Consider the following 23,257-nt stretch of genomic DNA (forward strand, 5'->3'; position numbering starts at 1 on the left):
ATGTGGTTTTGACTTGAGAATGGTAACATACGGGCCTTTTGTTTCCTAACTTTTAACTTTTCCAGGTAATAGCCGCCGTGACGGTGGTGGATGCTGACTGACTCACGGCCATATGAGTAACATGAGTCGTGATTTTCGTTGGATAATCCCTTTAGGATTGAGAGGAGCTACTGTACAGCTCACAGCCCTGGCTCTGAGTTCTGTATTGCACAGCACAGCCTGCTGGTGAAATGTATGAATTGCATCTGACGATGACATGAACGGTCTGAAATTCTGTAACATCACCAAGTGTAGCTCACACGTGCTTATGTGCACGTCTTGTACCAGGGGTGTCATTTCCAGGAGGGTTAGGAGGGGTTATGACCCGCCCAATAATCAGACCCAACCAATATCCCCCCTCCCCCCCCCCCAATAAAATTATGAATTAAATTGCATCAATAGGCTGTTGATTTTCTTTACTCATTTCAGGTATTACCAGCAAAATAGTTGCATGTTTAATCATCTGGGAAGTTACCCAGATTTATCCAGATTTATTTATTTATTTATTTAGACAGAGATCTTGACCTTTGATCTTTGATCTTTTAGTAATTTTCATAATATGTAACCTCAAGTTGTAATATAAAATGAATGGAGAGGGGGTTCCAGTCGATGTTAGCCTCTCTCTCTCTCTCTCTCTCTCTCTCTCTCTCTCTCTCGCTCTCTCTGGAGTTTGAATGACTTTGGATGAGAGACTCCCCACCCACCCACCCACTCACTGAAGTTTGAATGAGTTGGATGAGAGACTCGCCCCCCCGCCCCCCTTTCTCTCTTCCCCCATCACTTCTCCGTCGCTCCTCCTTACACACACCCCCAAACCTCCCCCTCCTATTAAATCAACACGCCAATCTGTTGCCCGGTAAAAGGGGTTTGGGAGCCGCAGGAGCCATAAAGGAGGGTCCACACACACAGACATACTCGCTCACATGCACACACAGCCGTCTGGAAGGAATTAGACAGCTGAAACAGCGGCAGAGAGACTTCTGGCCACTTCTGTGGGCTCTGTGTAACCTGGATGCTCGGAGGAAACTCTAGAAAAACTTACCTTAACGCCCCTTAAAACAGGAAGAATACAAAAAAAGCTCTGGCTCATATTTTATTGTTTGCTGAAACTTTTTTTTTTAAAAAAACAACTTTTGAATGTGACTGAAGCTGCCAAAGTTGATGGCTTTATCTTAATTTTTTTCGTTTTATTAAGAATGAATGAAACAGACGTTGATGGAGAAGAATATTTATCATATTTTTATAGTCTATGTTTTATTTATACTTTTTTATATGAATGATGCCAAAGCTGACTGATATGATGTTTGGTTTTGGACACCAGAGATGCAAGTGACTTGGAAAGGCTGCAGACAAACCGTTAGAAGTTAGAGAAGACAAGCAATCCCGGTTGTCTTTTTGAAGCATCCAAACTGAGCACACATACAAAGGACTGGCACGACTTTTTTTTAAAAATTATTCTTTTTCTCCCTTTAAAAACAAACAAACAAACAAACAAAAATAGGCTTATGAGGACCATTTTAAGCGGATTCATGAGAGTCGTCACTGCTCAAGCTCTGTGTCTACTTTTTTCCTCTGTGGATCGGGACCAGAGTCCCAGAAGTTAGACGCATCCTTTATCAGGAGGAATCAGAGGACAACAGCTGCTTCAAGGTAGGTGGCCGGTGATCATTTGGTCTGGCGATCATGCAGCATGCTGACAGACCAATAAGCCCCAAATATTTTACCACAAGCCACTAAATCATTCATAAAGTGGTTTAGAACATAATTACGCGCAATCAGTTTTTGTGTGCGCGCGTGTGTGTGAACGTGACGATGCGCCTCTAGAAAAGTGCATGCATAGAGCTTTTTTTTCATGAGTTTGTTCAGCGTGTTTGCTCCACAAAGTGAGTGATGCTAAAAGTTGGGAGCCACAGCAAGAAGTGGTGAAACTCAATTTGTGTTTCATTTCATGCTATGACACTACAACATACAGGTGTAAAAGGTTTAATATGCTAAGCTTTTATCTTCTGATCGGTCAAATTAATGACTAGTCTTTGTTGTAAGAGTGATGCTAGCCTGAATATAACTACACTGTGACGTTACCGGTCACACGTCATTCGTTGAGATTTTTAAGCCAATGAGAAGACTGAATGGGGACTGTTTCAGCGTGGCTTGTGGTAGGGGCGCGTAATTTGACGCCCAGTGTGGAGGACTAACATTTGCATGCGTGTGAATAGCTTCTTGACCAGCCTTCAGCTTTTGGACAAGTTAGCCTTTGTTGATATCCGTGTTCTGTAAAAAGTGGTAGCAGGCACTTGCCTTGCTGAAAAGTTTTGCAGTTTATTCCTAACCTCGTTACTTTGGACTTAAACAAAACCAGAGAAGCTCATGTGAGGTATCACGTGGTCCATGCACCTAAGTCTTCTGAGCATTATTGTCCCCTTGCACACCCATCACACGGGCACATATACACAAATGCTAATGAACATCTGTCACATTCTCCTTGACATAATCTCTTTCTCCATCCACCTACTGAGTGTGCACAGATCGCTGTTGTGTTGCCCACACAAGGGAAGCCATGTGTGAGTAAGTGGATAAATATTACAGCTATTTATCCAAAATGTAGAACTTTTCAACCCACAAGCAGAATCTCCTTGCTGACTTGGATTATCTATTTATTTTATTGATTTTACTTTGCATTGTGCTGCTCTCACAATGCACCCTAACTCTGTGGTGATATCCTGCATATTTACTTGTAAGAAGAGATGAGCATTCAGTCCAGTGTGAAAAAATACTTCTAGGATGACTTGTGGATTAAACTTTTTGCACAGTACTTTGTTAGCAGGGAAACTGTAAACTTCAAATAAATGCTCACTGCTCATTTGCTGTAGATTTGGAGCATATGTGGACCTTATGCCCATGTCAGCATGTATTCAACCTAATACCCATGTGGTGTTCCTAATCTCAGTCCTCCAGGGAGTTTCTTTGCTGAGTGCAGGACTTAGTGCACAATGAGAAAGACAATACGACTTTAGTACTATTAAATGAAATACTCTGTGAATGTCACAGTTGTCCACTATAATGACAAAGAAGTTTTTAAAACCTTTTTGATGTCTGAGTTGCATCAGTGCTCCAGCATGCACTCCCACACAGCACAAAGAGCATTTTACTATTTAAGAGAAGAAGACTTTCCGTGGCTGGCCTCCATTAAGGCACACAACAAGTCTCACGTGCCATTACTTCTCCCAGCAAGGGTCTTTTAGTGTAAAGAGCCATGGGGCTGGCAGGGTACAACTGTTGATCTTAGAGGCGCAGCCCCTCCCGAGCCGTACCACTTAGCTCATCTACTCTGTGTTAATACCAGTTTTTTTCCAGGTTCCTTCAGTATACTAACAGTAAAGCAACACTGCAGCCAGCCAGTAAAAGTGAAAATTTGGATGTCAGTTAGATTCTCACTACCTCATGCTGAGTCACACAGAGTAGTTTTGACGCCAAATCTAATTCATATATCCAGCAGTTAGAGTGTACCATAAAGTAACAAAGGCCCCTTACAAAGCAAACCGGGCAGGAGCAGCTCACAAAGTGGCTCTTGTTAATGTTATTTATATTTTCTGTGTATCTTGTGGAAAGATGAGAGTGACAAACTGACAAAACGTTTCATGGAAATCTTAGTGTGATTCTTTCTTCCCTTTTTCCCCTTAATAATTATAAAGTTCTTTTTAATTATCTACTACTTGAGTGTGATTATGAGCCTCTGTTATCTCTTAGCCACACTTGGCTGTGGTTTTAAAGAGTGCTATTAATAGAATTTTCCATCCCATGGAGGTGAAGACATTTATTTAAGGGTACTGCTGATGGATGGATGTCTATTATCAATCTGATAAGGGAACTGCTGGATCATTGGATGATACCGAGAAATAGGTTGTGTTTGTAAAAGAAGAGCTTTCAGTGATTTTTGTATTTTTTTTTCACACAAAGAAATAGCTTAAGAAGGAGGAATTGCATACTCAACCTCATCTGCACTTTGGTCTCTTGGAGTCTGCCACAGTGATGTAAGTCCCGTGCCTCAGCTGGCAGTGAACGCATCCAAGTACAGCACCACGCCTTCAATGTCCTGGCCCCACCTCATTTTCAGTGTGTGCCACCCATTCATCTCTGAGCAGCTTCATCCCAACTTCACCTCCTCCCCTTTTCTTCCTACTACATGGATGAATCAAGGTGGAAAAAGACACGCCTAAATACCAAACAGCATAGTCTGGCTTTGAAACAGAGAACACATTTACCTCAGTGTTGTATTAAATTATGTATATAACAACATCCGTTGGTGTAACAGTGTAATGAGATGCTAATTGCGTGATGAAGAAACAGTTGCAGTCTAGAAGATGCTTTAACCTTTTGCTGCTTTTCAGTTATGGCCCCATCACACCTGATTCTGCCCCCAGAAAGAGCGAAGAGAAAAGGAGCCTTGTCACTAAATTAACATAGTAAATAGACATGCAGCCCAGCCTTGAATGTGTCAAGTACGTCTAGCCAAAGACTGCAGCCAATTCTCAAAGTCTCTCCCCGCCGCTTCCACTCTTTTGCCTCATCAGCTTCTCGGGGAGATGTGACCCTTTGCTGCATGCTGCTATGTCTGTCATGAGAGCCAGCTCCATGTTTAATGTTTAATTTTACAATCCACCGTGGCCTTTTCTAACCCTGCAAAGTTCTTAAACACACACTGACAACCTAGTGCATATATAAAATCATTATCTGTGATGCATATCTCTCCATTTGTACATGCGTGTCTTTTTTTATTCTTGGAAATTGTCAAAGCACGTGAGGTTTCAAAGGTGTGTATTACCTCAGCAGGTCTGGTGTTTTATACTAAACTGATATAAAATGTACTATTATTTTTTCAATGGATCCAGAGACTCCTCACAAAAACCCCAAATACCATTAATCTGTCTTTATTAGCTCATACTTATCTGGGCTTCATTGAACATTGTCATGAAAAATACCATGAAAACTGTTCATTTCCTTAACTGTGATTCAGGTCTAAATTATACCAGCCACAAGTGTCAGCTTGGGCCCCCAGCATATAATGTTTGATTTGTTATAAGTACTTATCCAGCCAGAGCTGCTGATTTGTGAATGTTACACTTCCAGCAGTGACTGTTGAGATGTAAAGATGTAAGCTTTATGTTATCTCAGCTCCACACAGGCCAGCAGGCTGTCTTTCTTTGGCTCCACTTCACTGTTATACTCTGGGCAGCACACACAGTAATTACATACACACTTGTGCAAACTCACACAGATATGTAGTTTTAGTGTATGAAGACACACACACATACACACACACAGAGTCTGGCGATCCGTGTCATAATTTGTGTTTCTATCAGAGGTCTTGAGCTGGAACCCTGCTGAAAGAGCTTCAACGGCTCTCATGTGAGTTAAGTCAAGGCATCTCTTTCTGCTGACAGCCTGCATACACACTCATATTCTTACACACACACACACATATGCCTCATGCTGTGTATATACACACACAAACACACACACATATGCCATACATAGTGACATTAGTGATAGATTTGCACATAGGTACATATGGCATTCACATTAAGCAGCCTGTTCTGCATAGCTAAAAGCTCTCCCTGATGTAACGCGCATGCAATTTATTATAACGTGGTGATTTTAAGATATTCATTATATTTGAAAACCAAAATGTGTCCCATATTTTATTGCGCACAAATAGCACTCATATTTTAATTGGCGATTGAAATTTATTGTCGGTTCTTTGTGGCCAAAAGAATGAACAGAATGAAAATATGCAGTATTGTGCAGAAGTCTTGAGCCACTCCCTCGTTTCTATGATATGCAAAGGAAATGGGGAATTGGAGCAGTGATTTATTGAAACATGCAAAAGTGTGAATGGAAATACAGTATGTACAGTATGTAAAGCAAAAACAAAGTTTGTACATCTCGAAAGTCAGTATTTGGTACGACCACCTTCAACACAGCCTGAACTCTCTTAGACAAGCTTTCTTGTAATTTCTTTAAGTAGTCTTCAGGAATATTTCCTCAGGCTTCTTAAAGGACATTTAAAGCTCTTCTTTGGATGTTGGCTTCGCTTTTGTTCCATTCTCTGTCAGGATGATCCCACACTGCTTGAATAATGTTGCGGTCCAGGCTCTGGGGAGGTCAATCCATGACTGATTCCATTGTGTGGTTTTCTATCTAGATATTCTTTTACTGCATTGTTTGTTTGAGATTGTTGTCAGGCTAAAAAATGAAGCCAATCAGACACGTTCCAGATGGTACTGCATGGTAGATCAAAATCTGATTGTACTTTTCTGTGTTCACATTTTCATCAATTTTGACAAGATCCCAAACACCACTGCCTTAAGTGCAGTCCCAAACCATAACAGAGCCTCCCCCGTGTTTTGGGTGTTGTACATCTGTACTCCTTCCTCCATACATATCAATGCATAATTTAAACCAAAAATGACTGGAATTATCACTCCATAAGTGTAATTTGGCGTACATCAGCCTTTTCTTCCTTTTTACCTTCCTTAAGAATGACTTCTTGACAGCCAATCAGGTCCTGTGTCAGGAATTTGTTGTAGGTAGTTTTCTAGCTCTGTGAATTCTTCTTTTGCCCTTCATTCAGTTTCCTCAAATGTTTTAAGGGCACACTGCACACCAGGCAGTCAATAGCTCATCATCATCTTGTTCCTGTAAAAAAATTATTATGTAATACTATTATCACTGTCAACCTGTGTTGTGTTTGCAGGTTTCATAGATTCCGCTAAACAAATCAGAAGAAAAGGATTCACACTGGTCAATAAACACTCTCTCTTGTTAGGTGCCTTTTTGATCGATTCAGAGGTCAGTGTTTATTGTTTTAATGTACAGGACTAAATACTTGGCTAAAAATGAGTGAAAAAGCAGCCAATGTCCAAAGAGAAGCATTACAAGACCTTAAGAAGCCCTGAAGAACTGTTGCTCAAGACCACTTTAAAAAAAAAGTATGAGATGTTAAAGAAGAAGGTCTGGATCATTGGAAACAAAATATAAAGAATTTAGAGGTGGCTCAAGACTTTTGCAGAATATTGTAAACATGTCAAACCATTTAAATGCAATGTTTTTTTCTTGGCATTGCAAGTAACTTGACTCTATGTGTAGCAAAGTACCTTCTGTATTCGGTGAACTCCTATCATCCCTCTGAGCACCAGCAGATCAACAAATTCACTTATTTACAAAGTCTGTGCAATGTTTGCACATGGTGTTTCCTTGACTTTTCCTGCAGGGAAACTTTGATGTTCACATTTGATTTACTCAGTGGCTCCACCCGAAAAAATGGATGGATTTCCATCAAAATGTGTGCATGTAGTGAGCACGTTTTGAACAAAATAAACCATAGTATAGTGATCCCTGAATTTTAGTCTAATATTGTCATGAGGTCAGGATTTTGATTTAGCATACTGTAGCATAATAATATGCTGTTTCATTCAGAAGCAGAGGAAGATGCAGGCACAGTCTCTCATTCCTGTTATAGCTAAATAGTTCAGTGCCTTGTTCATTTGTACTGTAAGAACACTTAGAGTAACAGGAAGGGAAGACACTCATTGATTTTCCGAAATCATATTTTCAAAATAAAAACCTCACCAACACAATGACATTTCCCTGTCACTACTTTTTTTTCTTTTTTTTTTACTGTTGCTGTCATCCCAAACAAATCCACGTGTCTCAGTTTAAAAGAACAGCCAGATGCACTTTTTCCAAGGACCCAGTTTTTTTGGGTCAAATTAATCTATCCATTAATTTTTGTAGTCATCGCTTCATTTATCTACTAACTCACCATGTACATCCACGCAAGACTCAACATTACTGCAATGTTATCTCTGAGAGAGAGCCGGTGGGAGTTTCACTCAAGAGACTGTTAATAACGTCAGAGTGAGACTGCTCAAGCTTCCAGCCCAAGGTCACCACAGGGCTGGCCACACATACACACATGTACAGCAAAAAGGACATGATGGCGATGTTCTAACCCTCAAGTGCCAAGATGTAACAACAAACAGAAAGCTGGGGTGATATCATCTTCATGTGTTAATGACACCCTCCGCTTGCATAGATAAATGCTCTGGACAAACACATGAAGATACTCACTAACCAATGTGACATTATTTACATCATCCATATGTGGATGACACCTCCACTGTTACAGATACTGCTGTGATTAAAAAGGCCTTATCTCAATAAGAACGGGCCAGAGTTTGGCCTCACTTTAAGTCTGCAGTTAATCTGTCTGCAGTCTGAGCTAACTGTCAACCCGACCTTTGCGCTGCACTACACACCCAAAATGGTGTATAAGATGCTGCAAAGACTAGATCATTGTAACCAACAGCAATGGTTGCATTACTGTAGACTTGACATTTTCCCACATCACATTTACCTGCCATGAGCCTAGCCTGTCGATGATGGATTTAATGTCCTAGTTTTGATTTTTACTTTCATTCCAAACATTAAATCAGAGCAAACAGATTGTATCACTAAAGTGCAGATCATTAACAAAAAGTCAAGAAGGAGCAAACACTGAGGACGGTTCCTGTCCTTGTTATCTTCAGTGGTTTTCTCAAGTTCATTTTGTTTTCTCCCAAAGCCCAGCTGATGAAATAAAGAGGTGTATATTTCAAGCTGAATTTGTCACTTTGTGTCAGACATGATGTACTTGTAAGCTGACAATGAAGAGCCCCAAGAAGTTGTGTTTTGTTGCCGCACTCATGCTTACTCCTAAGCAGTGGTTGAGTTCAAACAAAGGTAAGACATGGATACAGGGCTTATAAAGCATTATAGACATTCTCACACAAGCTGAGAGAGGCCAAAATTTAAACTTGTTCAATTACACAAATACACAAATGCAGTGGTACAATAAGCTTTTATATGTGCATTTTGGTGTATATCTGTGCATGTCAGGGGTCTTGTAAAAGATGGCCTGACGTTAAAACCACATGCCAGGGGAGGTCGCTACACTGATTGTGGCTTTCTCGTCCAACAGTCAAATGAACAAAGCATTATGTCTGAGCCAAAGTGTGTGTTTGTGTGTATTCTTCTCCATGAGCACAACCTCTCTCTCCCTGCTTCTGCTACTCCCTCACTGTCTTTTACTTTCATTTTCCTTATGTCTCTCAAGATGCATCTGCTTTTCAGCTAGTTTAACCAATTTTCTTAACCAACTTTCTTCACTTTCTCTCTTAAAGATTCTCCATGCTATCTTCGCTTTCTCTGTGTATATATTTTTTTCTTTCTCTCCTTTAGTCGTCCCCTCCCTTCATCTGTCATGTGTTTAGGTGTGGTCCCAAGAACTCTCTCCAGTTCACAAACATCACTCGGCCTTGTATACGCTTCTTTTGATCATTTTATTGTTGTTCTGACTTGTTTCCCTTGACTTGATTAAATGTACATGTACAACATGCGTAATATCGGAAAATATTTTTGGTCACTCAATGAACAAAATGGCACTAAATGTGTCTAAATCCTAGATGAAAAGTTTATCCCACAAGAGGGAGCCCTACTGAAGGTCAGCATACTTTGACCTTCATAATGTCAAAGGTCTTTTCTCTCTTTCTCTCTGTTTAACAGAAGTCATTTCCCTGCAATGTTCTCTATACAAAGATTCAGGGAGAGAGAAGCACGCGTGCAGCATTAGAAGTCTCTTGTCTTCTTCTTCCCATAAAGATATAAACAGATGACATCACAGGGTGGTCCGCTCTCTGCGTTGAGTCAAAATGAGCCACGCTGAGTGGGTCTCCGTTGGTCTGCCAAACAGATGGCGGTAGCAACATAATGAGGGTTGGAAACAAACTTCAGGAGTTTGTGCAAGAGGATGCAGATGCAAAAGCATCCTCTTGCACAAACGCCTCTCTTAAAAATATTTAATAACCATGTTCTAGGTCGGAGTTTGTCATACTTGGTCTTTGACCTTTGAAATGTGTCCCCAAAATACTGCGGAAACCAATAATTTTCATTATAGGCCACCCTACCACCACGACCAACATTTAGCATGTGCTTAGACCTTGATGGTTGGCAGAGGCAGCCAACTTGTTGGTTAATTAGGTAAAGAAATCTTGTAATGTGTGGCCACCCACACTAAAAGAGAGTTGGAACCTCTAACCTTTAACCTCCTACGACCTGCCGTCCACATATGTGGACATCACATTTTGGGTTATTTAGACCAAAATACTCAATTTTGCTCTACAAGGGCCTGATATCCACTTATGAGGACATTATACTGCTACTGTTCGTTCAAAATTTTAAACAAATATCCTCATATGTGGCTCTTATTTTTCTTACAAACAAAAATTTGGTAAAAAAAATCTGGTAATACTTTGTTTTTACATTCATCAGGAGCCAATCAGCCCAAAAATCAAAGAGAAATTAAAAATGCATGCTGTGGAAGAGTTCGGGTCTTAGGAGGTCATTTACTTGTACTACCAATTGAGTATAAAAGGTGACAAATGTTTCACTGTGAGTTGCCGTGATTCATAGTAACATTTTCTGCACCACTGTTACTACATGTAACCCTTTTGTTTTTGTCCACAGATGAAGTGTAAAAGAGGCCTCACTTACCTGAGGATATTTGGGACCACCATGTTCGGTGTGTCTCTCCTGGTGGGCATCTCTACAGCCTATATCATGGGCTACCAATTTTTCACTACAGCTCAAAATCACCTATCTTTTGGGCTGTATGGTGCCATTTTGGTTGTTCACCTTATTATCCAGAGCCTCTTTGCACTCTTAGAACACCGTAACATGCGGCGCTCCTTAGAAACACCAATTAAACTGAACAAGACCTTGGCATTGTGCATCGCTGCGTATCAGGAGGATGAAAACTACCTAAGAAAATGCCTTGTGTCGGTGAAGAGGCTGACATATCCTGGTATCAAAGTTATCATGGTGATCGATGGAAATTCAGACGACGACTTGTACATGATGGAGATTTTTAAGGAGGTCATGGGATCGGACAGATCGGCCACGTACGTGTGGAGGAGTAATTATCACAGCAGAGGACCCGAGGAGACAGATGAGAGCTACACTGAGAGCCTTCAGCAGGTGTCCAGGGTTGTGCTGAACAGCAAATGTGTGTGCATCATGCAGAAGTGGGGAGGGAAGAGAGAGGTCATGTATACCGCCTTCAAAGCACTGGGGAGGAGCGTGGATTATGTGCAGGTAAGGCTAAGTAGTTAAATCGCTTAAAATCAGTTAATGCAGGTAATGTTCAAGTACAATAGCCCCTTAAATAAAAAATAATGAAATAAATTAGAATATTAAAAATACTGTACAATAGGTGTAATATTACTTTGTGCCTGTGTGTGTCTTTGTAGATTTGCACGCATGCACACACAGAGCTGACATCTGAAGGACATAGTGAAGAAAGAGAGAAAATGTAAGCTACTGTGGGAGATGCAAACTAGGCAAACATAAGCTGATGATAGAGTGAAAGGGAATAGAACGAGAGATGGCTGGAAAGAGAGGAGGGGAGGCTATGCCAAGCCAAATATGGGGTCTACAAAGAGTCTTTTGTTTTGCTTTTTAGCATGTGCACCGTGTTGTGAAGTGTGGCGTGAAGGAGGGCAGCGGTAGCTGATGTCTAAGTGTAATAACAGATCTTTTTCACAGGGCGTTACGTTATCTACAAATCTGTATCAAAGAAAGGTTAGAAAGGTTAGCATTTGTTTGTCTCCTGTTCAGAAAAATTAAAAACAATCAAAGGTTATACTTGAGTAACACAGACCTAAGGACTAAAAGCCTAATAGCTTTAGGAAAACTAAATTCAATAGTGTGTTTGGCTAGCGACAGTGTGTTGGTGTGGCTTAAAAAATAAACAGTGGCTAAAGACATTAACTGCTTGGTAAAGCAATATCCTGCAGGCACTGACTGTTAAACGTGTCATAGGCTCTTGTGGAGGTGTATAGTACTGTCATATTCAGGAGCATAAAAGTAATTAAAAATAAATTAACCTTTCTCAGTTCAAAATACAAAGAGGTTTTAATCCTCCAGACTTACTTTGTCTTGTATTAGCAGTAGCTAACAATGGCAAATGTTAGCTATCATATCATACTTAATGAGAGCTTGTATTACTGTCATATGATATGTAACCACATTGTGGTGTCATATAATTCAGCCACAATAACAACCTTTCAAACTGTGTTTACCTAAAGAATAGAAATTACTTGAAGGGTGGTGAGGTCACATGAGGTCACACCTTTTCCTGAATCTGCTTGTTAATGCTAAACAGTGCATGAAAGTTACTTTCCAATGAAAGTGTTTTTCTTTCCATGACTAAATGATTGCGTTTAAAGTACACAGAATATTTTGTATGGGCATGCTCTGTCAGGACTTTCTCTGTTTTGTTACCAGACGCTCAGTCTATGGCTTTAATGACGTTTCAGCATTTTTAGTTAGTTTTGCAATTCCACAGATTGTTATTACGTTTGAAAAGCAAAAACCTCAGGCTAATTCAAAAACTCTCGTGTCTTCAGACTTAAGCGCAAGTAACAGTTCTTTGTCCAAAATGCCAAGTATCATTATGTCATTTTCTTCTGTGATGTTCAGTTGTTAGTGCTACAAAAAGCATTGTGATCAAAGAGTAAGGCTCAACTGATGCTTAATTTATGTAACAGCATCAAAATGATTCAAACGGGTCTGTATAACAAAGAAGGGGACTTTGAGAATATGAACTCAGAGCTATAATGCTGTCTAACACCTGCAGCTGGCTTCAGCCTGCCAAAAATCATTTACTTCACAAGAAGTTCAATAGAGCTTACTGCTGCACTGCCAACAGTCATGCCAATACTTTTCAACCTTATTTACAGGAGGGACAATGTTTCATGCCTTTTCACTTTCATCAGGCTCTGCCTGTAACAGATGTATTTTGTTTAAAAGGACTGGGCTCTAGGTTTGTTTTCATCACCTGATTTTGTTGGTCAGGAAAATTACCATTTATAGAAGAAAATAGGGAGAGCAGAAGAACAACATTAGAGCTATAGTGGGTGGTGAACAGAGTTGAAAGCAGCCCCTCTGGTCTTTGCTGGAAGAGATTATAAAGAGGCCATATTGTTGCATTTTCATCAGGGGATTTATGTGTTTTGTTGGATGCATGATATCTTTTTTTTTCTTGTGTCATTATGTAATTTTTTTTTTGATTTCACAAAAATTTCTTTTGTATATCGAAATTCTGTTCCGATTGTCCAAGCAAATTTTTTTCAGCAAGAAAGGGTTTTTTCCTTCTCTTTGGGGAGTTTAGGTCAATTTGAGATCTGTTATGTTTTGCAGAATTAAGCCAAACAAAGAAGACATCTGGAACTATGTTGAAGAAAATAAATGTATCCTGTGTTGCTAAAACACAGTTAATTTCTTGTTTAACTTTTTATGTAGGTGTGTGACTCTGACACCATGCTGGACCCAGCATCATCAGTGGAGATGGTTAAGGTTTTGGAGGAAGACCCTATGGTGGGAGGAGTTGGAGGAGATGTACAGGTAGTTTTCTTAAAAGTTCTGTGAAATTTGAATCTTCTACATCAAACATACAAATTAGGATGCTGTGCTTTAAACTTCATACGTTTTGTCTCTGCTTGTCAACCTACCTGTAGATCCTAAATAAATATGAGTCGTGGATCTCCTTCCTGAGCAGTGTTCGATACTGGATGGCTTTCAACATTGAGCGGGCTTGCCAGTCCTACTTCGGCTGCGTTCAATGCATTAGCGGGCCTTTAGGAATGTACCGGAACTCTCTCCTGCATGAGTTTCTTGAGGACTGGTACAATCAGACCTTCATGGGATCCCACTGCAGTTTTGGGGATGACCGTCATCTCACGAACAGAGTTCTCAGCCTCGGGTATGCAACAAAATACACTGCACGGTCAAAGTGCCTTACAGAGACACCAATTACATATCTGCGGTGGCTCAATCAACAAACACGATGGAGCAAGTCATATTTCAGAGAATGGCTGTATAACTCCATGTGGTTCCACAAACACCATCTCTGGATGACTTATGAGGCTGTGATCACTGGCTTCTTCCCATTTTTCCTCATCGCCACAGCGATCCAACTCTTTTACCAAGGAAGGCTCTGGAATATTCTTTTGTTTCTACTCATTGTGCAAGCAGTGGCGCTGATTAAGTCATCATTTGCTAGCTGCCTCAGAGGTAACATTGTCATGGTGTTCATGTCATTTTATTCTGTACTGTATATGTCAAGCCTGTTGCCAGCGAAAATGTTTGCAATAGCAACAATCAACAAGTCTGGATGGGGGACTTCTGGGAGGAAAACAATTGTGGTGAACTTTATCGGTCTGATTCCAATATCAGTATGGTTCACTATCCTTTTCATTGGAATTTTATACACAGTAATACAACAGACTAGAAAACCCTTCCCTGACTCAGAAAAGATTGTTTTGATAATAGGGGCAGTGGTCTATGCAAGTTACTGGGTTATACTGTTGACATTATACACAGTGCTCATAAATAAATGTGGGAAAAGGAAGAAGGAAACACACTATGATATGGTGCTGGATGTGTGACTTACAGACTACAATCATGATTTCCCAATGAAACCAGGGGTTTCTCTCACACATCATCTTGTTGTTATACAAATGTATTTTAGCTGTAGAGCAGCTCTGGAGGCAAAGTGAGGTCAACTAAAATGGACAAAGAAATAGAAATATTTTCTAGACTAAATGCCAGTGGCTGTGACCATAGTATCCAGGATCCTTGTACATCCTCAAGCTAGCCATTTGACATACTCAAATAAGGTTTAGCTGAAGATCAAGTGGTTTAGGCTGATTAGCTAATTTGGATAACTCAGAATGGCAAGATTGTGTTTATTGCATTTGGCAGCAAGAGCGCTAGGCTTTATAATTTTAGCTACCTCTTACCCTTGTCATTTTCACTGGGCTTCATCTAATATTAGCAACTAAGCCAATAAAACTGGATTCTTAGATGGGATTTAACTTGTCCAGTAAGAATATTTTCCCTCCAGAGCACTCTCTCCAGTAAATGTGTTTTTTTCTCACTTAAACTAAAGAACAAGTTTTGTGTTGCCTCCGTCAAATGAAAGCCTAAAGACTGCCCGATTGTCTCCAGTCTCAAATGACCGAACAACATTGACAAAAATCTACATTAATAGTGATAAAAGGTATTGGTAGAGGCTATCACCAGGGCTATATAATTAGTGTAACTGTACCAGATACACAGTGTCTAGTCTGTGTAGATCTCATAAATAGATAGGGGTGATCTATTTTACCACTTCAAAACTTACAAATCCACCTAAAGTTATTTCACTTTAGTTTATTTTTTTTATTGCCACATGTTCAAGTTAAGTGTACCTTTTCAGTGTTTTTCTGTTTTGGAAAGAGCTACAGTATCAATTTATGAAGCCAGAAGGAGTGTAGAAAGGGCTTTGAAATAGAAAGCGGCTTTCTTTCTTACAATGCTCTCATGTCATATGGGAAAGATGCAAACTTCCTTGTGCTCTTCACCTGTTACGGTTTAAGGGAGCAAATATAACATCTGGAATTGCCGAAAGAATCAGATAGCCAGACTACTTTGATTCTTATGTCAGCAACAAGAAAGCACTTGGTTGGAAAAAGGTTTGGTTAGAATGTAACCAATGGACTGGCTGTTTAATGTATGCTCAATGTGAAAACATATCATCACCTAATGTTGTGGTATATTTATTATTATTCCCATGTGACATGACTGCAGTATTTTTAGTTTACAAAGTGAAACTGATCACTGACCAGCAGAAATTATATCAGTCTGATCAGGCAACCAGGTGATGACCACAAGAGAGAGATGACGTATCATTGCTGCTGTGACTGTTTTACTTTTACAGAAACAGTGACTTTTGTTTTTTCGTCTTTTAACAAGGTTTATTTTAGATGTATGTTGCAAAAGTGGCTAAAACACTATTATTGTTGTCTTTCTACCAGTATGAATTTTAACCACCAAGCAAACAAGATGGACAAGTTCCAGCCCAAAGATTTTGTGACACAAGGATAAAGTGGTTACATCTCTAAGCTGCCTTGCATTCTGTTCACTAGCAAGGGAAAAAGTAGATGTGAGATTATGTTAGTGTCTACTGGGAATAGTACTACCTGATCATAGGAATGTGAATAAGGGCAGTTGATAGTAGGAAGCAATATTTTGGAATAAGTCCAGTGTTTGCTATAGACCAGAAGCAGACATGAATTTACAGTCATGTGAAAAAGTAAGTATGTCAGATTAATATTGTTATTATTATTACTTGACAAGCAACCGCTTGATCTTCTTTGAAAAGGTGGTATAGTTCAAGAAAACCATAAAGGAAAGTTACTTTTTCAACAGGAATGTCAATGTTTAATATCCTTTTAATATCTCTTTAAGGAAAAAGCATTTCCTTTGACATTTACTTGCCACTCTTACGTGAAAAAAATCCTTAACGTTTTGTCAGAATTACAAAGATATTAAATGTTTGCTTGTTCAAATACATTAAAAAAGGCAACAGTTTTCATGGGATGTACGTACTTTTTTTTTGACCGTAATTCATATGCACTTTTACATCTCTCTCATCATTCTGCGTGATGCTTGACATAATGAAGATTAAATACCTCAGTGGTTCTCTTTGCATTGCATCAAGGTGTCAGAGTGCTCTCCAAAGACTGATGCATTTTGATGGTTTCACGTAATTTATGATCTGTTTGTGATATGATGGGCTCCTTTTTATACACAGTACCTTATTGAGGCAAAGCTGGATTTTTTATGCCGTGTCAGCCCTTTGCTGTAGCCGTGTACTTATTTTACTATGTATTTCAATGCATTTTTATATATAGACATTTCCATTCTATTTTTGCTTAGCTACCAAAGATTCTTTATTTTCATTCATTTTTGTAAGAAAAAAAAATGAAAAAATGTATTTGTGTGCTTTCAACTGTTCTGACAATGACTTGTATATCTGACCAAATAATGTGAAATTTTGAGCTGGGGGGAGGTTCTGCAATAGCAACAATTTTTAAAAAAAATGCAATTTGTAGGGATAAGTTATTGATTTGAAGAAAAGTGGTGAACCTTTGTTTTTTTTTACTTTGTACTTAGATAGAATGCAAAATATTTATTGAAGGCTGTTCTGTGGTTTGTAGGATTTTGTACTTAGATGTTTTCTGGTATCCATCCAACTCTGATTGCTCCATGTGTCCACACAGCAAAAGCAAATACATCCTGACAAATTTCTGGTTAACACAGATCATATGCAAACCTAACTGATTTGAAGTATTTAAAGAATATAAAGTAATGCCTTCCCTACAATAAGCAATAAAGCCAAGCAGTCTGAGAACTTTCATCCAAAATCATTTCAAAACCATTTGCACAAATTTTTTATTTTAAGGTTATGACGTGCCTTACAGAATGATGACAAATGAAATATCAAGTGGCATTTTTACACAATTTTAAAGATCGCATTTTTTTCCCGATGTGTATTGAATGAGACTGACAGTTAACCTACAAAAATGTTTTCATGTCAAACTAGTCATGGGCAGTGTTATCGTAAAGCACTTTTGTGTCGTGCCAAATAAAAAAAACGATTCTTTTCATTTGCTGTCAAGAGTTTTTATTAATTATCCGATAAGCCAAGGAGTTGCTTGTTAAAAATCAGAGCATAGTCCTCGTTTCCTCAAAATGTTGTTCTCTTATGATACAGTTGTGCCTTAGGCTCAGGATGAAGATGCGCTCCATCACCCCACACAGTTGGTCTGCACAAGACCTGACAACCCTTGAGCTGATGCCATGCCAAGACATATTACTAAAATATGACACATTTAACATCTGAGAAACTAATAAAGTGACTGAAAAGTGTTGCCCATTTTGTCATGCATTATGAGTGAACTTTTACTGGCAATCTCATTCTAACAGTGTTAACAAAAAGATGATTAACAGAGATATGGTTTCTCTGGTGGCAGAAGGCTGCATAATACATTAGGACAATCATTTACGGCATTGGGCATTAATGAAAATTTTAATAATTAGATTAAACAACCAGCAAGTCTGGGACTGACTAGTGACAACAGCAAGGACTTCTCGACTAGTTGACTAGTCCTGCACATCCCTAAATTTAGAATCGTTTTGTTTGCGCTGTTACTTTGCTCCAACCTTCAAAATCCATCACAAGATCCATCATATTCTCAACTTGCATTTTCTTTTTTTCCTCAACTCATGTCTGTTATTGTGAGCTTGACGTATCCATGAATGTCAAGTGCAACTACTATGACTACATGCATTACTGTAAAGTATATAGCCTCAAGGAAAGTCAGCATATGAATTTTGCCAGAGTTCTGAAGAAAGGCAAATCCAAGCACAAATTTGGATCTAGATCTAACAAATGATTAAACGCATGTAACGTGATTTGGCTGACTGGAGATACGTGCATATATCTGTGTGTGTCAATTTGGAGAACCTTTTATCCAACAATACACAGCAGTCAGGGAAGGAAAAAGCAGACATGTATTATTTACACATGTATGCACACACATAATATCAGGAATTTGAGTTTGGCACTGGGCAATATGTTTCTAAATTATAAAATGCTGATAGTGACGTAATTCTCTCTCTTTGAACGTTTGCTTTAAACATCTGTCTCACTTTCACTACTGATTATTTTCTGGCTCCAACAATGGAAACGTTGCGAGATGCCAGTTTTTGTGTTTTTGGAAGGTCAGCTGTCCCAATATGTTTTTTCACCCATCAATAATATCAACATGTCATTGTTGATATTGTTCTTAAGTAGGATTTGTTCTTAAGTTGTACTTCTGCCAACATTCTATGTGAAGGGACCAGCAATAGATTGATCACACCATACAGTTTTGTCAATGCATTTAAATCATGATTCATTTTATTCCTCTGTGCCACTGCTGTCCAAAAGCTAGTAATACAAATCAATCACTGGATGAGGTCAAATGTTCCTATGTGACTATGAACACACAGCCCCTCTTCATATATACTTTAGGATATGTGACAAACAAAGGTTTTCAGAGGACTTTGTGTCGTCCTGTGAAAAGCGAAGTACAACCCATGATTCAACTGTTATAGAACCACCTGTAGCTTCTATACCATGATGTAATCATTTTCTGTATGACTTTATCAGTCTCTTACATTGCTATTGAAGAACTTTGGGATAATCTCCTGTACAACCTTCACTGAGGCTTACAGGCATAGATTTCATCATGTTGAGGTCAGTCTTTAACAGGGCAATTATAATACTGTGCTTTTGACCATTGTTATGTTGCATGACGCAATTTAGACTTTAACTTTAGCTGTCAAACAAATGGCTTCATATTTAACTCAAAAGTTCACGGTTGGCTCAATGACTGCAAGTTGCCCAGCTCCTGTGGCTGCCAAACCAACCCAAATCTTCACTCCTCCAACACCCCGCTCGACAGTTGGTATGAGCTGTTTGTGCTATGTTATGGCACCATGCATTAAAGCAAAGCAGTCTTGTGGTTTGTTCAGAGGCAACTTTGCTTACTTAAGCTATGCTGCCATGCTATTTTTTTTTTAGAGAAAAAAGGCCTTCTCCTGCCAACTTTTCTAAACCAAACCATACTTGTTCAGTTTGTTTCTATCATGAACACAAGTATGATAATATTAATTCAGACCTGTAGAGTCTGAGTAAGAGCTTTTGAATACTCCAGACCATACAGAGGTGCTCACACTTGCTAATGATCAGTTAACCCCGTGCATGTGATTAGCAGCACCTAGTAGTTATACTTACCCTTGTAAAAACTAAGGATGAACTTTTCACATGACTACACAGAGTTCTGTGAACAGTTTCTTTTTCACATGACTGTAGTTCATAATAGAAAATCATATGTCAAATCTATTTTGTGTTCCTGTTTCTTTTATTCAAGAAACATTTCTAAATTTCAACTGTAAAGCCTGATTTACAAGCTTAGATAAATCATCTCTTTCAGCCCAGCTACAAGCACATAGTACACAGAACAAAATAGTACATTGGTTGGTTTTACAACTGCGCCCAGTAGTGTTTTCTCTGTTTTGCTCATGATATTCCTGTCAATGATATAAAGGAGAACAGCACGTGTGGGCAAAACAGAAGAACAGAAGAAGCCAGACTTTCTCTCAGTGCGTCAGCAGTTAACGCCACCACTGCTTTAATTCTGCCAAATAGATTACAACACTGCTTAGCATCGTTGCTGGATAATGGCTCCCTTCTGGCGATTTGACTCCAGCAGCTGACTAAGTTTCACCCTCTTTGTCCCTCTCAGCTGGTTGATGCATTTCTTAGGGTTTTGTAACTGTAATGCCTACCCTTAAGCCTCAGCCCTACTCTTACCATTAATCTACCTGCACTACAGAGTTCATTTTTGCATATTTTAGTAAACTCCAATGGCAATATCATGTTTTTGGCTTTTAAGCGCTGGAATAATGAAACATCACCTGAAGAAACTTTAATGAAGTATAACACACCAGGACCAATAGTTAGTGGAACTAGGCCTGCAAATGATGGCTCTTTGGTCTATTTACAGTTACCTCTGGCAAAGTTTAAGCCATGAAGGAACTATGGAATAATGCTTAGGAGGTAGTAAATCACGTTTGACTATATCAACACATGACAGCCAAACATAAAATGACATGTTCGTGGAATAAGTTGCAATACCTTGATCACACAGCTAAGCATTTGTAATGTTAAATACACTTAACCCTGTGCATCAGAAAGAGTGAGACAGACACAACAAAACATCTTTAGTAAATGCACGACTTAAAGTTTATTTGATTCAATAATTCTCTTTGTCCCAGTCAAGTGCATCAGCCTCTGATTGCTGGCATGCATCATGGTCATCCAACACTCTATTTACTTCCAGACTGCTAGTAATAATTATGTAAAATACACGTGTGCCAAAACAAAACTGTAAAACACAAGCTGTTGGAAAAAAATGCTAGTGGATTTAAATTGTAGGTAAATAGGTGAATTTGTAAGTATATTGAAGTGAACACTAGGTTTGCACTGTGTAAAGTATAATGTTGCAAAAACGTGCAGTCTAAATACTGTAGCTGATATGATTATAAAGTTCTTGCTTGGGATGGAAAATTTAAGACCAGAAACAGAAAGACGCGCGACTCACGTTAGATTAAAGATGATGCATGGAAAACAGATGCAACGGTAGCGATCTGTTTTCTCTGACAGAGGATTATTTAAACTATAACCTCCTCAATTGGAGGGCAAACTGCCCGCAAAGTTGGATACAGCATTTACAGTGTGTCTAAAATCATACAGCTTAGTTAGTTTAGTTAATTCTATAGTACTGGCTTTGGATTTTTAATTACTGGTATTTAATTTTTCTTTGTTTACATACATGAACTTCACAGCAAAGATATACACATCTGTGGATTAAGGAATAGTGGCATTAAAAAACTAAAAGTTGCCATCAGGATTTCTCCCTGAGAGCCTTTCTTAGGTTATGGGAGGCAATGTGACCGCATTGCCTTTGCAACTGGTCCCTTCACTTCAAAGAAGTGTAGTGGTTTCTTGTTTTCTTTACTGAAAAACAATTTTTCATACTTTTTCGTTGTCTAAGCTCACATCTGTTTAGCTCCTTTATAAACACAATTTTCTCTGTGGATTTTAAATCAGTATACAATAACTTGGGTCTGGGGTCTTTGCAAATCCACATGTCAGAATGGAGTGTTTTTCCTCAGTTTGATGCACCCCATACACCCCTGCCTCATGGGTTTTCTAACTATGTTGGGGAATTATAGCAACTTTAATTTGTATAACATAAGCAGAGCCTCCACCTTCTGCATTACCTCCAGTCTTCACCACTCGCTTCTCCTCTAATATGAGTTCCCCTTTTGGCATTTTCTTCTCACTCATGTAGTTTGCCGTTTACTCCCATGGCTTCTACTCTCTCCTTATCCCCATCTTACCTTTCACTTCCTTTTCCTCCTTTCAGAGCTTTGTAACCACATAATGAGCTTCATTCAGCAGAGCTAATTGTTTTAAAAACTCCCATGTGTTCTTATGCCTCAGGGGGAATTCAACTGGTCCATAATGGTGTTCAAAGTAGCTGTCTTTTTGCATTTCAAACACGTTATAGCATGTAAATGTTATACCAGTTGTCCGTGGTATTCAGTATCAAATATTTGATTGTATTCTGTCTGTCTGTCTGTCTGTCTGTGGTACCTGGAATTGCTGAGTGGAGCTTTGATGGGCGACATTGGTAGAGTCCAGACGTCTGTTCCCCCAGGGCTAAATAACAGGCCACCCAAGGTTTAGCTGACTCTTGATTTACACACAAAATCCTGTGATGTAAAGCATACTTTGTTGGAAGTTTTGAAATCTTTTTTAAACTCACTTGGGTCAGAAAATATATTACAAATTTAATTCCTGGAGAGTCCCGCCAAAGAAGTAAGATACAAGAATGAGGACAAAAGAGATTTTGTTGTTCCCACTGATTTTAGTGGCACAAACATTTAAACTTCAGTCTAACAATGAAAATGATGAAAAGCTGGTGAACCACTCTTTCATGTGGTTTTAAATGCATCAGAAAATTATGCTCAATTGTATGTAGTGATGCACATTTTTCTCTGTGGATGGTGTGTGCATGGATGCATTTAATATGAGAGGAACATGAGAGGAAAGGAGATCTCCAGCTGTGGCGGGATTCTCATGATGATTGTGAGTGGAAATGAGATCACATCTGGGAAGACAGTGCTTGGAAGATTGTAGTCTGCATGTGTGTGTGTGTGTGTGTGTGTGTGTGTGTGTGTGTGTGTGTGTGTGTGGGCGAGGGGGGGCATGAGTTTGCATGAGTCTGCGTCCACAAATGTGTGTGTGTGTGTGTGTGTGTGTGTGTGTGTGTGTGTGTGTGTGTGTGTGTGTGTGTGTGCGCACCTGTAATTATCACATTATGGGGACATAATACTGATTACATACTCAGTTTGTGAGGACCTGACCCACTTTCAGGGTGAAAGAGCTCCCGAAGTTTTAAATCATTAAGTTTGAAAAGCTTTTTTTAATATTTTTTACTGAAAATAAAATTAGCCAATATCTTAAGACATAACTAGAGGAAATATAGCAAATAAAAAGTACACAAAATATATGCACAATCATTTCTGCATTTAAGAGCATTTTTAAGTTTTATTACTGTTAACTTTTTTTTTTACACAGTATATTGCAACTGCCACATCTACAATATTCAGTTTACATTTT

General features: G+C 39.0%; 1 protein-coding gene across 1 annotated transcript; it reads left to right on the top strand.

Annotated features, from left to right (window-relative positions):
* Positions 1–914: 914 nt before the first annotated feature.
* has2 (hyaluronan synthase 2) lies at positions 915–17,596 on the top strand. Its single transcript, XM_006794879.3, has 4 exons — positions 915–1,689; positions 10,603–11,229; positions 13,438–13,539; positions 13,653–17,596. The coding sequence occupies exons 2-4, from the start codon at positions 10,603–10,605 to the stop codon at positions 14,580–14,582; spliced, it is 1,659 nt and encodes a 552-aa protein (XP_006794942.2). The 5' UTR covers positions 915–1,689; the 3' UTR covers positions 14,583–17,596.
* Positions 17,597–23,257: the final 5,661 nt, after the last annotated feature.

This window comes from Neolamprologus brichardi, chromosome 11 (genome assembly GCF_056152115.1).
Source record: "Neolamprologus brichardi isolate AB-2024 chromosome 11, ASM5615211v1, whole genome shotgun sequence".
Lineage (NCBI taxonomy): Eukaryota > Metazoa > Chordata > Actinopteri > Cichliformes > Cichlidae > Neolamprologus > Neolamprologus brichardi.